The sequence below is a fragment of the Suricata suricatta genome, chromosome X (genome assembly GCF_006229205.1).
Source record: "Suricata suricatta isolate VVHF042 chromosome X, meerkat_22Aug2017_6uvM2_HiC, whole genome shotgun sequence".
Taxonomy (NCBI): domain Eukaryota; kingdom Metazoa; phylum Chordata; class Mammalia; order Carnivora; family Herpestidae; genus Suricata; species Suricata suricatta.
The window spans coordinates 7175334-7191508 of record NC_043717.1 but is presented as its reverse complement, the minus strand read 5'-3'; the positions used below and the strand labels follow the sequence as shown (position 1 = coordinate 7191508).

The following is a 16175-nucleotide window of genomic DNA, read 5'->3' as shown; positions in this document are numbered from 1 at the left end:
GAATAAAAGCCCAGGGCCAGATGGCTTCCCAGGGGAATTCTACCAGACATTTAAAGCAGAGCTCATACCCATTCTTCTCAAACTATTCCAAAAAATAGAAATAGAAGGAAAGCTTCCAAACTCATTCTACGAAGCCAGCATCACCTTGATACCCAAGCCAGACAGGGACCCAGCCAAAAAAGAGAACTACAGACCAATATCCTTAATGAATACAGATGCAAAAATACTCAACAAGATACTAGCAAAACAACAATTCTTAATCCCCCTTTTAAATGTAAGTTTCCTCGCAGCATGGGCTACATTTCCCTCATTTGGTGTCCGTGTGGATTCCAAATTTGCACCTCCCGCATGTTAAGTTGATGGTTGCATAATCCCGATATGCATTCTTGCCGTGATGACTGGCAGTATTTTCTGGTGACATCTCAGGAGTCAATTGTAGCTGCCTACTGATATGAGTGGTATCTTTATTATTTGGTAAGTGAGCCGGATGTGCAAGCACATTTGTTTTAAGTACAAGATGCTAAAGGGATATTGAGCCTTACTTATTATCATGAAAAATTAGAAATGCGCCAAGTGTCCAGCTTCACTATAGAATACTATGTAGGCACCGAAAAGGAAGTTGATCTGAATTTATGCACATGCATCAGGGTCCCCATGAAGAAGCCCTTTAGATGCATCGTTTCATTTAATTCACACAGCAACCCCATGAAATGCCTATTTTACAGATGCAGTGAGACTTGTCCACAGTCACACAGTTAGTACATTGTGCAGCAATAATTAGTCTGAGTTCTCTGGACCCCTAGATTCACTTCCTTATCCACTTACACTCTACCAGCTCATAAGTGTCAAAATCATGCGTCCTGTTGGCTCTCCACCCATGGAGATTTAATTCAAGAGGACATTGGTTTGTGTAATCATGAAAAACAGGAAGAGACTCATGTAAAAGTAACAGCAAACATATCGAGTGCCACCGTTAAGTTAATTCTGAAGGAGGTAAGTTTCCTTTGCCTTCCATGATTGAAACAAAATTTAGGAGTGTACATCCAGATTCTGGCTGTGTTACTCCCCATGTCAGAGATTTTCATGTATTTTTAGAGCCATTACTCTGTTTAAAATGCCAAATTAGGGGCACCTGGGTGGCTCAGTCGGTTAAGCGTCCGGCTTTGGCTCAGGTCATGATCTCACGGTTGGTGGGTTCAAGCCCCGCGTCAGGCTCTGTGCTGACAGCTAGCTCAGAGCCTGAAGCCTGCTTCAGATTCTGTCTCTCCCTCTCTCTCTGACCCTCTTCTGCTTGCACTGTGTCTCTCTCTCTCTCAAAAATAAATAAAAAGCATTAAAAATAATAAAATAAAATAAAATAAAATGCCAAATTATGAGTGATGTAAGTGAGAAGTCATGCTTTTGCTCAAATATAGTTACTGACAGTGTAAGATGTCACACGTATAGCTTGTATTTACAATTTGTCATTCTTTTAATATTTGCAGATGGGCAGAAGAGAAAGAAATCTTTGAGAAAGAAACTGGATTCACTAGGAAAGGAGAAGAACAAAGACCGAGGTAAAGGACAGAATGAACTTGCCACAGATGTATGTGCCGCGAAGCATAATGGTTGAATTTGGTGGGGTTTTTGAATCGCCTAGATTTATGCAGTTCGACTCTATTATGTAAACTGGCTTTCTACAATGGAATGTCATTAAAGCCTGTTTTTGTCCACTCTTTTGTGTCTGAGTGGCCCTGGCCCGAATTGATGAATTCAACTGGTTCGAGCAAAGTGTGACTTCGGCCAAGTTTCTGGTTCCAATTATGATGCTGGCCAATCAGCAGCGCATATGAAGAACCTGGGTTGAGTAGCCATGGACAGCATCTCTAACGCTAACCAGCTGCCTGGCGAGGCCTGATAGTTAGGCAGGGCTAGCTGAATGAGGAAAAGTATGGACTCGCCTACTGTGACTACTGGAAAGAAACAGCCTCATCCTCATGGGCCACTGGGGATGGGTCATTCTCAGCATTTCTGTGTCAGATTACAGAAGGCTTAGATTTTGCCTTATATGTTTTGGGGACTGTTGACTCTCTTCATACTGTTTTGTGTCCCTTCTATGTCTATTTAGGGAACTGACACATTAGCTACTCTTTGAGAGGTATTTGTGGTCATTTTTAACTAATATTCACCCAGCCTGCATAACGGGCACCTGGGCCCCATTAGCACAGTGCAACGTTCTGTGGCTTGCATGTAGAGGCCCATATGAAATGGCCACTGAACAGTGCAGTCGTATGAACGTACTTCCATTTTATGTGACAAAATGAATGAGTGTTGACTGAGGAGAGCCATATGTTTCACCTCAGAGTTCTTTTCTATAATGATTGAATTTCTGCTTGAAAAATAATGGAAGGCAGTGAAATTGAAGGTAGAAAAATAAATGCATTGCGGTTGGCACTAGACAAGCCCTAGTCCACACCCTTGATCCCAGACTCTGCACCCAAGTGTTGAACTGTGCCTAAAAGTGTCATGACATTTGGTTCTTTGGACTACAGGGAGATTAGAAAAATTCTCAAGAATGGAGAATCCATGTTTTCCTTCCCTTAGAGCATGATTTCTCAACCTGGGTCTACTGACATTTTAGACTGGATAATTCTTTGTTATGGAGGCTGCCCTGTTGACAGTGTGAGATGTCTAGTGGCATCTCTGGCCTCCACCCCTGGTCTGTAGGGGTGCTGGACATGAGTGATGTTATAAACCACAAATGTGCAGCTTCTCACATGCCAATTCCAGTCCAGGTCGACTAGCATACTCACCGGGGCATATCCTGTCACAGCAGAATCTGCTGCTGGAATAATTAAGGCAAAGGGCATTAACTCTTGTCCATATACCTACCGCTGTCGGATAAGTTGTGATCTATGTCATTGGTTCACATGTTCTTACCCTTAGTTTTAAACGACTCTTAGTAACCAGGGCAGCTTTTTCAAACTAGAGTTTTTACTCATTCTGTTCCTGTCACTGACCACCTTTACCTCACGAGGTTAGAGTAATTCTACTGTTTATAAAGTGAATTCATGGGAACACACAGACTGGCATTAGGAATGTGTATCTTTTATTTAGTGTTTTATTTACTTTTTGAGAGAGAGAAAGACTGTATGAGCAGGGGAGGGGCAGAGAGAGAGGCAGATACAGAATGAGAAGCAGGCTCCAGGCTCTGAGCTGTCAGCACAGAGCCCAATGAGGGGCTCGAACCCATGAAAGTGAGACCATGACCTGAGCCGAAGCCAGACGCTTAACCGACTGAGCCACACAGACACCCCGAGGAATGTGTATCTTTAAAGTTGGTTTATTGTAGGATGATGATACGGATACTAGGATTTGAATACTCATAATGTAGATGTCCAGTGATTCTTCAGAAGTGCCCATTCAGGCTAGACCAAGACAAATGAGCGTTTTCTGCAGGAGATGGTTGAGTTCCCTCAACACTGGGAGATGTGTGTGTGCTTGCTTATATTACAAAACAACAGGAAGCAAGGATGTGAATGAGCAGAAAAAGGAAGGCCAGGGGAAGTAATTGACCAATATGTACTGAACCATTATACATTTTTCAGACCAAATCATACTTATATATTACGTAGGCTTGGCGAACCTTTGGCAGTGTTCTCTAAGGCTGCACAGGGAGCTGGCTGAAAAAGGAAGGCAGGTCCTGGTGGTCCAAAGAAAAGACACATTGGGGCACCTGGGTGGCTCACTCGGTGAAGCATTCGACTCTTGGTTTCAACTCAGGTCATGATCTCACGGTTTTGTGGGTTCGAGCCCCACATTGGGCTCTGCACTGGCAGCTGGAAACCTTCTTGAGATTCTCTCCCTCTCTCTCTGCCCTTCTCCCACTCATGCTCTCTCTGCCTCTCTCAAAATAAATACACTTTAAAAAATATTTTTAAAAAAGACAAGACACATTGCCCATCGAACTAAATGGAGAAATATCAGGCTTCATGGCAAAAGAAGGGGTTTTTTTCTCTTTTAAAGTAGCTCTGACATTTAAAATGAACAAGTATTGGGCTTAAGTGAACCTTAATTACCGGGCATCTTTTCTGAAAAACCTGGGAAGCAGGGCGTGAGGGGACAGCGTGCAGGTCTGACACAGTTATCATGGTTCACATGATTTTCTTCCACTTGAATATTAACATCGGGGCTCCAAACAGCTGCACATGTGGAAAATGATAATCATTTGCGTCCAAGAGTAAAAGAAGGAAAACAGGAAACTCAAAGTGACCTCTTGGGTTAGGTCATCTAAAAATAAATAGGAGCAGCTTTTTAGAATCGAATTGCTCTCCCAATAAAGAGTGATTCATTAAGTGTTTGATATGCTGCTAGATTAATTGATTCAATCAGAATGAATCATGTCCTGTCTTTTATTTAATTGCCTGAACATAAAACACAACAGATTGTGTGACACTGCTGTGTCCCTCCTGCCCGTATGACTTTTGAGTTCCATATGGAAACTAATTCAAGATTGATGCTGGGTTGGAAAACATATTTTCATACAGAATACTTCCCAGTCCTTAATTTCTCCTAGTTAAATTACTTGGCAGCCAAAAAGCATTTTTTTTAACTTTCAGAACTTCAGAAAATTTCTTTCTTGTGTCAAAAAAATCATTTTGAGGGAAAAGAGTTTAAAGTAGCTACTTTGTCCCAGTTAATGTGGTTCCTGATCGGAGCGCAGAAGTAGGTTTTGTTGTGGCATAAGTCTGAGAGACAGGTCCCCTCTCCACAGTATATTTTCAGATTATGCCATATATTTATGGATATAAAATCTGGGGATAATTTAGGTGTGGCACATTTCTTTGCACTGAACTGGTATCATGCCAGGTTTTATTTTCCCCAGAGTCTAAGAATGTTACTACGTGTGAGCTGTGAAGCAGCACTAGATAGAAATAGTGGATACAACCTGATTTTGTGTCATATTAAATAGCCGTAGAAAAATCAAGTATCAGTTATCACCACGTAGAACTTCACAAAGAGAACGACTAAATGCCGTCTTTGAGTGCTGTTGCCGGAACTCAGAGAACCAGAGGTAGGGTGGGGGGGGGTGACTGCAGGGGCAAGTAGGAAGGGGCCATCTCACACGGGATTGTGCGGACCCCAGCACAATGTTGGTCTGCATGCCAAGAACATCGAGATGCCATTAAAGTGCATGAAGGAGAAGGGGCATCTTAATGGTGTGGTTAAACAGATTGCCACCCTGCGGTGTAACACGTGAACTTGGGATGAGAGTAAGGCAAGAGTGGAGGGAGGAAGCCTGAATCCGGAGGTGGAATCACTTCTGGTGAGGACACTGTCCAGGAGGGGACCGAGTGAGTGGGTGGAAAAGGTGGCATGAAGGAAAAAGTAAGAGGAGAAGAGAAGGTCAAGGAGATGTGAAGATGGAGAATTAGATGGGCCCTTTAGGTAGACATCCAAACCACCAATGGTGATGGTAGATTGGGGAGTCTGACCACGAGTCAAAGTCAGTGACAATAGAGCAATAAGCAGGAGGCAAGAGTACCCTCACAGTGGCCCATTTCTGCCACATGGTGGGAAGGCACACATCTGGAAGTGGCAGTAGGGAGCCAAGGATGAACCCCCAACCCCGCGGTTCATGCAGCGGAAGGTGCACAGTTGCTACTAACAAGCATAGCAGGGGAGGCAGTGTTCCTAGGGAACATGTACTGTAGATTATTAGAACATGATACACACTGTCCCTGGCCCCAGAATAGTGGGTCTTGGGAAATGTCCATATGGTTTTTAAAACCTATTATCAGCTGTATCAGCCACTATCAACACAGAGTCTCTAGGGTATTCCCCCCTAAGAGAAGCATTTGGAATCCATGGATAAGCACGTGCGCCCAACATTTTATTTACACCCGAGGAAGGTTTTGCTCAATAGATTTGTGATGAGTCCTCAATTTCACAATAGCCATGCTTGGAGAAGCAATAATATTCAAGGGATCCTGCTTAGACTTTTCCAGGGACTGTAGACAGTGTAACACAAGTTACATGGAGAGGCCTCCTTTCTGGAGCTTGTAAGAGTTCTCAAGAGAATGCGATGAGAAACAAGATACTACATTAAAATTCTGTCACCAAAAGAATAAATAAACTCAGCCAGGCAAGAAAGCCTATTAGGGAAAAATAAAAAGTCTGTTAGAGTATCAGCTCTTGAGTAAAACTAAAAGAGAAATAAAAATGGAGAAGCATGACCTCATGCATTCCATCCATTTAATTTGTATTCAATTATTCCAGCTTGCAAGGAGGGTGGCAGAGTTTGGGACATTAAAAATGATGGATACCAAAGCTAACAGCAGAGAGCCCCAGGCAGAACTCGAACTCACAAGCTGTGAGATCATGACCTGAGCCAAAGTCGGCTGCTGAAGCTACTGAGCTAGGCACCACCTCCCCAGTTTTTTTTTTAAGTAAGGCTATGTGATTATTCCCATACACAAGACAGCACAGATATACAGGATAAATCCTGGCGTGCACAGGAGGTGGTCCGATATCGTCCCCTTTGCTAGTTAGTGGAGGTGGCCTTCATCAATAGTGAATACTGCATCTTGCTGCACTTGTCTACATCAGTCACTCAAAAACATGCCTAAATTTCTTTTTATTATCATATGCCACCTAGTTTGTTGAGAATGATAGAGAATGGTAAGCATCTTCTGAAAATCCCCAAATGCTGACATTTTGATTTTTCACTTCAAAACAGATTCATGTTTTGATAGAACCAGAGGTACAGACTTTTCAAGTACCATTTCTGCTTTTTTTTTTTTAAATAATTCTTTTGTTTATTTATTTTGAGAGAGAGAAAGTACTCATGCACAAGCAAGGGAGGGGCAGAGAAAGAGGGAGAGAGAGAACCCCAAGCAGGCTCCAAGCTTTCAGTGTGGATCTCAATGTGGGACTCGACTCAGAAACCATGAGATCATGACCTGAGCTGAAACCAAGAGTCAGACGCTCAACCCACCATGCCACCTAGGTGCCCCCGTTTCTGCTTTTAATGTAGTCTTGGCCATTATCCCAGTGATGTTAAGAATGTTGCCATAGATCAAGGAAGGCACCCTTTCAAAGCCTCTTTGCACCTGATTTAATGTTAGCTCTCTCTTTCAAAGAACAAACAAGTCTTACAATTGTTCTCTCTTGGTCATTCTGGTCTTATTCATATGGGTTAGAAAAACAAGGGAGAGCCTAGACTCCAGTATTCTCCTGGTCGGAGATGTAATTTTGACTCTAAAAGAAACAATGCATTTAACTTGAACAGTAATGCTTTTCAGCATACATCTAAAATATTGCCAGTAAAATGCCTGGCCCTAAGGACCCATGTGCTTACAGCGGACATGTGTACATATGGACTTGCTACAGCGATCCGGAAAACAACTGTGTGTACATCTCCGAATAAAGCCATAGACTTCTGCATTAGGCTCCTTCCCCAACACCGTCCTTACAGAAGGACTTAACACATTGTGTCCTGGACCCCCTCACTGGTTAGTCAGTTAGTGACGAGAGCCCAACTGTGCATGTAGCCAGCGGAATGGCTGGAGTGTAGATCATGAGGGCGACAGCCATTCGGGTCCTCACTTGATGTCCTGGTGCTTTGACTGGGAACCTCAAAGTATATCTATTTAACTAAACTTCAGTGATCGCTTCCGTGCCTATCTGGCAGATACCTATGTAGTTGTTTACATATCTGACCCCCTTCCTGACTCTGGATCCTTCAAGAGCAAGGACTAGACCTTTGGTGAGCCTTGTACTCCCCATCGCGTAGCTTGACAAGGCACGCGGTAGCTGTTACGTGAAGTGACTGCTAAGTAAATGAAGACATGTAGCCTTCTCGTGCCTTGTAAGTTCGGAGGCTCTGGAGACACACAAATCACAGGCTAACGGCTCATACTCATGAGGCTAAAGCCTAGTGTACATTCTATCAAAAAGTCACATTTCTCCATAAAGTTTCTGCCTTTAAAACGTACGTGAGATACGTGTGTGGGGCGAGGGGACCACAGGCCTACATTTCTAAAAACATACTGGTCTGCTTGATAGAAATAGAAACGTTGGCCACTCTGAAAAACACAAACGTCACCTCAGGAAACAGGCCTTTGAAGATGTCTGCCCTTAGGGCTGAAACACCAGTGAGCGCCTTCCCTGGTCCGGTCATGGCTGCAAGTGAATGTTTGTGTTTTGATTCCAGAATTCATCCCACAGGCATTTGGAATGCCCTTGTCCCAAGTCATTGCAAATGACCGGGCCTATAAGCTCAAGCAGGACTTGCAGAGGGACGAGCAAAAGGACGCATCTGATTTTGTGGCTTCCCTCCTCCCGTTTGGAAATAAAAGACAAAACAAAGAACTCTCAAGCAGTAACTCATCTCTCAGCTCCACCTCGGAAACACCAAATGAGTCAACGTCCCCGAACACCCCAGAACCGGCTCCTCGGGTCAGGAGGAGGGTGAGTTGGCCAGGGCTTTCTCTGACACCATTGCAGAAGCAACCAGAGCACTATTCTGGAAATGTAGTCCAGGTATCTGTCAACAGCCCCATCCGGGCGTAGGGCCGTAGGGCACTGGGCACACCCTCAGAGCCTTGTCCTGACCCCTCTCAAAGCTGTTGGGTGCCCCTCCTTGGTTAGCCATGTGCCCCATGGAATCCTGAACATTCTACAATGTCTCTGTTGACTGTGCTCTAGTGTAATCTGCTGCTGTTCTACCTGACTCGGCCTTGAGACTGTGGGGCTTGGGGGCAGGGCCGGGTGTGCTGGTTACTCTCTCAGTCTCTAGTCCAAGAACCACACCTGGTCACTGGGAGGCCTCTCCTCTTCCCCTTGCCTGGAGAACCAAATGCGTGCCACCCACAGCCCCTCACTACTGTCCTCAGTAAAAGCGCAGACACTCCCCATTTAAAATCCACATTTAAGACCTCTCCAAGATAAAGCGGGTGGCTGAGACACTGCTGTTTCTCAAGGCTCCAGCTAAGTTTAAAAACGAGGAAGTGACCTTGTGGGATATTTAAATTTGTGTGATGGAATTGTTCTTCCAGTTTTATCATCGTCTCTCGGATTGCATGTTCCATGACAATAACACCCAAACTCCGTGTGAGAGCTTACTGGAAATCTGGAGCCCAGGCAATGGGCCCAGCAAACGCCTTCTCCTCTGGCCAGGCATTGCTAGGACAGGCTTGCAAACTCCTTCCTCTGTGCTTCATGAAGGAGGGGCGGCTGTACAGACGTGGCTCGTGCCCTGCTCCCCTGTGCTCAGCCTTCACCATTTCCAACACGGCGGCCCTCCTCCCACCTGCCAGTGCAGAAGCATTAATGTCCCTGCCCCTACCGGAAGTTGCCCTTAATCGATGACTTCTGAGGCTTGTGGTATAAACAGCTCAGCTCCCTAGCATGGTTACCTCTGAGACGCTTGACCTACGCGGTCTCCCAGATGTCCTCAGGGTCTTGGGCACAAGCTGTCCACTGGCTTGTCATAGGCTTGGTGATGCTTCCCATCCGATGCCCTCCCTTCCCTCTCTCATTTCCCCACTCCTTCCCTGATAAAGCTCTTTGTGCCATTTCTGGGGGAAACCAAGCTAACCCTGTTCCATGAAATCCAGTTTGAAAAATCTACGTCCTAGAGGCATAGTTGCAATCTTCTTTTCACTCCCAAGGCTCCTCTGACTTGACCTCATTCCTCGGGTATGTGATTTTTCTCATTCCAAGAAATGAAGTGGTCGGGAAATATGATACGTCTGCCCTCTCGTGTCTTCCATTTGGAAAATGTTTGTCGGCATCGTGACTGCCGTTACCTGGCCCTATGTGGTGGTGGTTTCCTAATGTTTTCAAAAGGTGTTTGCTGCTTTCCTTCTAATGCACAAACAGCATGATTCAATCAAGCGGCATCATTGTAAATGTGACAGATAGTCATGAGCCAAAGTGTTATTGGAGAGCATCTCAGGGACGCTGTTTTCATTTTCCCCGTCCGCACTCTTTGTTCATGGCTGTGTATAATTTGCAGGGTGCGATGTCAGTGGACTCTATCACGGATCTTGATGACAATCAGTCTCGACTTCTAGAAGCTTTACAACTCTCCTTGCCTGCCGAAGCTCAGAGTAAAAAAGAAAAAGCCAGAGATAAAAAACTGAGTCTGAATCCTATTTACAGACAGGTCCCCAGGCTGGTGGACAGCTGCTGTCAGCATCTAGAAAAACACGGTAAGCAGACTTGTCTGTCAGTGACCAAGTATGAGAGACTTTCATGTACTCAAGCATCATGGACTTAAGCGCCCATGGATTTAAGTGCTTTAGTCATTTGATCAGACTCTAGGCTGACATTTCCTTACAGATCTGAGTGTTTGCTTAAAAGGGTACTGGGCGGAACAAGGTTGTGGGGGACAAAAATCAACTTGACGGTGTTCAGGCTGCCCAATGCCCAAGGGTCCTCAGGCATGAACCTGGGGCCAGGCATCTTAGGGGAGGCCAAGATCTGTTGGACTGGGTCTGTCCCCAAGCCTCCCTTCAAACAGAACACAGCCACTTTTATCTTTTTCATGCATCGAGGTTACTAACAAGACTTCCTTTAAATACATGAGAGTCCACCTTCAAACAAACAAACAAACAAAGATTTGCAAACCATTCCATAAATAAATAGAAATTACACGGGTTTTGGCAATAGCTTTTTATATGGCTATTTACGGTTTTTGCGGGAAGATGTCCACTTCAGATTCTTCACAGTGACCCTTTTGGCAACTCAACTCCAGTTAATTTGTTGACTTAAAAATAATGTACACTTCGTCAAAACTTTTTCTGAAATGTAGACTTTTGGCTCACTGAACTGCTCTTTCCATAATCTTAATGTGTTTCCTATTGCATTTTGTGGACATGAGAAAACATAATTGCTTCTTTGCTCTAAAATGAAATGCTCCTTGTAATGAAAAGAAAAAGGAACAGAGAAGCAAAGGCATCCTGAGGCTGTTGGGGAGACCTACCTACTGTTAACACTCTCATCTAATTGTTTCCAGTAAAAGTGAGACTTTATAAACAAAATTATGAAGGAGATTTCTAACTGCCTTAATCACTAGGTAACAGATGGATGACTTAATAAAAATAATACATATCGAAGCTTTCTTTGTCTATACAGAATTTTTATATGGACGTGTGTGTGTGTGTGTGTGTGTGTGTGTGTGTGTGTGTGCATCTGTCACTTCTCCTGGGAAGGTATGCTGGAGGTCAAGGAAAATGTCTTTGTCATTTTTGATTCCCAGCACTTATTATCATGATTAATACAACGTAGGTGTTCAATAATAAATATTACTTGCACGGAATTATTTTTAAAAACAGCTTAGCAACTAAAGAATTCAGTACGGCAAATATGTCAATTCAACCGAAATTTCACGAGGATGTAGGAAAAGCGACTCATAATTTTTAATTATAGTTTTCCCTGCAAAGAACGTAGAGACTGAACTGTAAGCATTTGAAAGGGCCCTAAGTGAGAAAATTGTACTCCAATCACATAAAACTCTAGTGCCAGGTTGAGTAACTGCTTACATGAAAGAAAACTTTGTATGTCTTTCTATGTTCTTTTTGAAAATAAATTTTCATGGATTATCATTTGTAAAATAACCTTTCTTTTAAGCTTGCTAAAAAACTGCACAGTGCCTCCTTTTTTGGAATCGTTACCATGCAGCCTAGGGCCTAAATGGGACAAGATTATCCAGAGTGATTTCTCAAGGCCCTGATCTGTCTCTGGTTTCCATGGTGTTTAGCTCCAGAAAACTAAGAGACTGTTCAAATGCAAATAGATACTGGTCTTGGTCGCTTAAAACCAATAAAAAAAAGAGCAAACCTCAAAAACAATCTCCTAAGCCTCTATCTGCCAGTTTGGGCAACGGGGAGCAGAGAGTATGATCCACTTTAGCCTTATAAACATTTGTCCAAGATCTTTTCATTCCCTCCAAACTTGGTCTCGAACAATGACCTTGACTCCCTCCATCCGTGTCTGTGTGCGCCCCCCTTCCCCCTGCGCCCAGATGCTTTCTATAGGACTGGCTTAAAGTTCCCTAAGCATCCTCAACTTCCCAGCAGCACAAATTTCAAAACAACAACAACAACAACAACAACAACACAGACAGTATAATGGAGACTTAAGCGCTATTATCTTTCTGGGATTTAGGCTGATTTTAAGGTTTATCAGGCCTGCCCTCTTTACTTGATATTCCCTAAGCCTGAGGTGCAGGGGCTCTGGGTCGAATTTCCATTCTGGTTTCCGATGAAAAGGAGAGAATGGTGATCACGTCGATTTCTGGGACGGGCCCCAGCAAAGTCATGTTCCCTTTGCCAGATCTATGCCTGTTTTGATGTACACCTGGTTTTCTCAGTGACTACCTTAAGTCGGGGTTACTAAATGCCTAGACTGTATCTTTTCTTCGAAAAAGAGTCACTGTATAGCTTATTTGCTCTACCTATAAATGCGCGACCAAACAAATATTTTATCAGATTATGATCAATTGAGATACATAGAAATTATGACACTTGATCACTAACTAGTCATTTTTTAAAATTACAGTCATTTTTGTTGGGTGAGGAAGTACTATAATTGAGGAAATAATGTCATAGATATGGGCATTTCCGAAGAGTCTGGAGGGATTCAACCAAATAAATAGTCCCACCTGTGCAGATAATGCCCTTAGGTACTATTGCACTTCTGTAGAAATTTCAGCTATTCAAAAAGCATCAGAAAAGGTAAATGCAGCCAAAATGAACATTTGCTAACACCTGCTATATTAAGGTTTTCTGTTTTGCACAAAGGAGATTCATTTCGTTCAATCAGGGTCTGTTTCTCTCTTTATAATTGCAGATGCCAGATATGATTCTAAGTCCTTTATATGCATTAATTAATTGAACTGTTGCATGACTTTTCAGGTGGATACTGATTATACTCCTTTTGCAGATGTGAAATGTAATTCTGGAGTGACTCTAAATAGCTCAATTATCCTGTTTTTAAGCTCACAGAGAGGTAGAAGCAATAAATTAGGCAAGGGGTGGGACTCGCTTATGAGGCAGACACACCAACAGCAGCAACAAAGAAGGTACAGAAGTCTTTTGAAAATAGATGCAGACCAAAATCTCGCCCAAAGGCAAAGCACTAATGTATGATCATGCAAATCAACAATAATTAGCCTCTCCCCATGATTCTCTCAAATTATTCTGGAAATTCAGGATACCATTTATTAGGTATAGAACTGATAAATGGGATGTATGGATTCCTGATTATATTTATAAATGGATTTGTAATTATAGATGTTATCTTTCTAACTGAAAAGCCCTGGAAAACCAACCAAAAAGGGCTTATACTTAATGCATCATGTGACAAGACTGTAAACTATATCTACAAAAAGTTATCTATTTCCTATGTGAGAGCAATAATCAGTTATATACCATCACAATAAAATAATTCATTCATACTGATATCAAAAATCTACCCAGAATACCTGTAGTAAGAAGCCAAGAAAGTTCTATAAAGAATATGGCAAAGCTCTACCAACAAATCTAAAACATGACTTAAACAAAGTAAGATGTTTACTTTGGTTCTGGATGAAAGAAATAATGTTAGAAAGATTGAAATTCTTTCCAATTTAATTATACATTTGTACGGGTCAGACCTTTTCTAGTGGCAAGAGAGAAGAACCCAAATAAAACTAGATTAAGCAAAGCATCACCCCCTCCCCAAATCCTATTTACATATGGAAGTCTCAGCATCATATCTAAATTCAAGCCCAGCTGGACCCAGGATTCAAATGATACCACGAGGGCATGAGTCTGTGTACTGGCTTCCCTCTCAGACCAGCTTTCTCCCTGTGGCTGCAAAATGTCCGTTGGCAGCTCTGAACCCCTATCAGCCTCATAACTGAAGATCCCAAATGAAGAGAAAATGAGCCCCCAAGGAAAAAAATGAGTAGAGATGGTGATCATCAGTGGTGATGAGTTATGGCTTGCATAGGAAAAGGAGATCTTCAGACACTCTGTGCCCCCAAAGTACATCATACTTTTTAGGGAGTATTCTTGTCCCCCAGAATCAAACCTGAATCCATAAAAACTCTGGCTCAACTATGTAAAAAGAAATACACACACACACACACACACACACACACACACACACACACACACATCGAGTAAAGTCTGGATGGAAATAAACCAAAATATTCAGAGTGGTTATTTCTGCATCAAGTATTTTGAAAAGTATATTATCTTTTACATTTTTCTGCATTTTCTAGATTGTCTTCGATAAGTGTTTGTTTTCAGTTATAGTCAATGAAACAAGAAGTATGTATTTCCACCACTGAGGGAGAGCTAAAAATTCATATAATATTCATGTTTAAGTTATTATTCCATATAATGAAGAAAACGTTACTTTTTTCATATGGAAAAGACGTGGAAATGACACACTATCACGTGACAAATGTTTCATCACAGATGTTTAACATGACACGCCCCTGGTGTTACAGGCTGGAGTTACAGGGAGTTCTGCAGGGTTATACTGCCAAGTATAAGCAGGGCGAAGCTCTGTGTGTTGCAGCGGGCGCTGGCATCCTATTCTGGGTCTGCGGTGATTTCCTCCAGAGCTTCAAACCATAAAACCGGACTATTGATTTTGTTTGCTTCTTTGCAGGCCTCCAGACCGTGGGGATATTCCGAGTTGGAAGCTCAAAAAAGAGAGTGAGACAAGTAAGTGAAAAGTAAAGACCGCATTGTACATTTCACGGGACTTTCAAATGAATTTCCCTCATACAAAGTTCAAGTGTATGCAAATTCATTTCTGAATATCTCCGAGGTATCCTCCCACCAATTAGCATATAATTGAGTCCCAAGAGGTAAAAGGCTCAGAAAAGTTGTGCTGCAGTGAGGATCAAGCACTTGAAAGCAAAACGTTTGGATGTGCCCATGGCACATACAGCCAAACAAAACTAATTCATAACCATCTTACAGAAATTATAAAAGCAGGAGATTCAGACAGCACCTAAACAGTAAGTGATAATAAGTAGAAGACTATTGTAGAGCACTTGTTTTTCCTTAAAGGTAGTATGAATAATGTCATTGACATTCTCTTCATATAAATGCTAATTTTGATAGTTTTACTTTCTCAAAAATAAAGAATTCTCGTTAAGTTTCCATGGATCCATCAATTCCCCAAATCATTTTTCATGTGGGGACTGCACCCGTTGGTTTCCGTCAGCACTGTGCAACATTCCCACAAGTTTGATACTAGAACTTCAGGAATCCGTGCCTACGATCAGGAAGGTATTTGTGCTCATGATAGCTTTCCAAAGAGGCAAAAGCCATCCTTTGGAAAAAATAATTCATTTGTTGGCTAAAAGAAAATCAAAATGTGATGTCTCCTCTCTTGGTTCCAACAGAAAGAAGGAACTCAGCAACTCAAAAATGAAGGCAAAGGAAAATAATTTTTAGTTGATGAAGCTGGGGAAATATTTGTTCATATTATTAAAACTAACTGAAATAAATACCTCCTTTTTGTTAAAAACAAAAGGGGCTTCTGAAAGGAGTATTGTCTTTATTTTCCATAGTCACACAAAAGACTACTGAACAGCATTTAACATTTCACAACAGGACTTGCAAGAAGGAAGGATAGCGTAGTAACATTTTGGGGACACTCACCTGTGTGGACCTGGAGACCATTTTCAAAAAATTATCTTATTGACTCCACCCACCAGCCCTGAGAGTAGCCCCTGCCTTCACCCACTTCCTTTGGGGCTTAGAGAGACTAGGAAACTCAACTCAAGATCACACAATGTAACCCGTGTTTAATTCAAGATCGGCATTAAACTCAAGATCACATAATTTAGATTAAATTCTTTCCTTGGCCTGTTTTTTCAGCACGTGTGTGCACTCAGGAAAGACACGTGGCGTGTTTGAACGATCACAAGTAGGAATATGGTACCAGGGGAAGTCTTGGTCATTCTGGCAGCCCGCTGCGCACTAATGACTTCGCTGGAATCACTGAGCAATTCAGGATGGTGGTGTGCGTTCTGCTCAGGTGGAGAGGAGGCTGGTGTCAGAAATTATTATAGCTGGTTATAGCTAGATCCACCAAAGGGAAAACCTCTGCAGGGAGATTTATTTAAGGATTATCCAATAAAAAGATAATTTGTGGTTATTTAGACTTCAAGGCTAGTGTGA

At 42.5% G+C, this 16175-nt stretch overlaps 1 protein-coding gene across 2 annotated transcripts in view; it reads left to right on the top strand.

The window, feature by feature from the left end:
- Nucleotides 1-16175, top strand: part of ARHGAP6 (Rho GTPase activating protein 6) — a 454057-nt gene that overhangs the window by 397751 nt on the left and 40131 nt on the right. For both annotated transcript variants that reach the window (XM_029930914.1, XM_029930915.1), the window contains exons 3-6: nucleotides 1485-1556; nucleotides 8195-8451; nucleotides 10001-10196; nucleotides 14650-14705. In XM_029930914.1, coding sequence (XP_029786774.1) covers nucleotides 1485-1556; nucleotides 8195-8451; nucleotides 10001-10196; nucleotides 14650-14705 — 581 coding nt within the window. The remainder of the gene's footprint in view (nucleotides 1-1484; nucleotides 1557-8194; nucleotides 8452-10000; nucleotides 10197-14649; nucleotides 14706-16175) is intronic.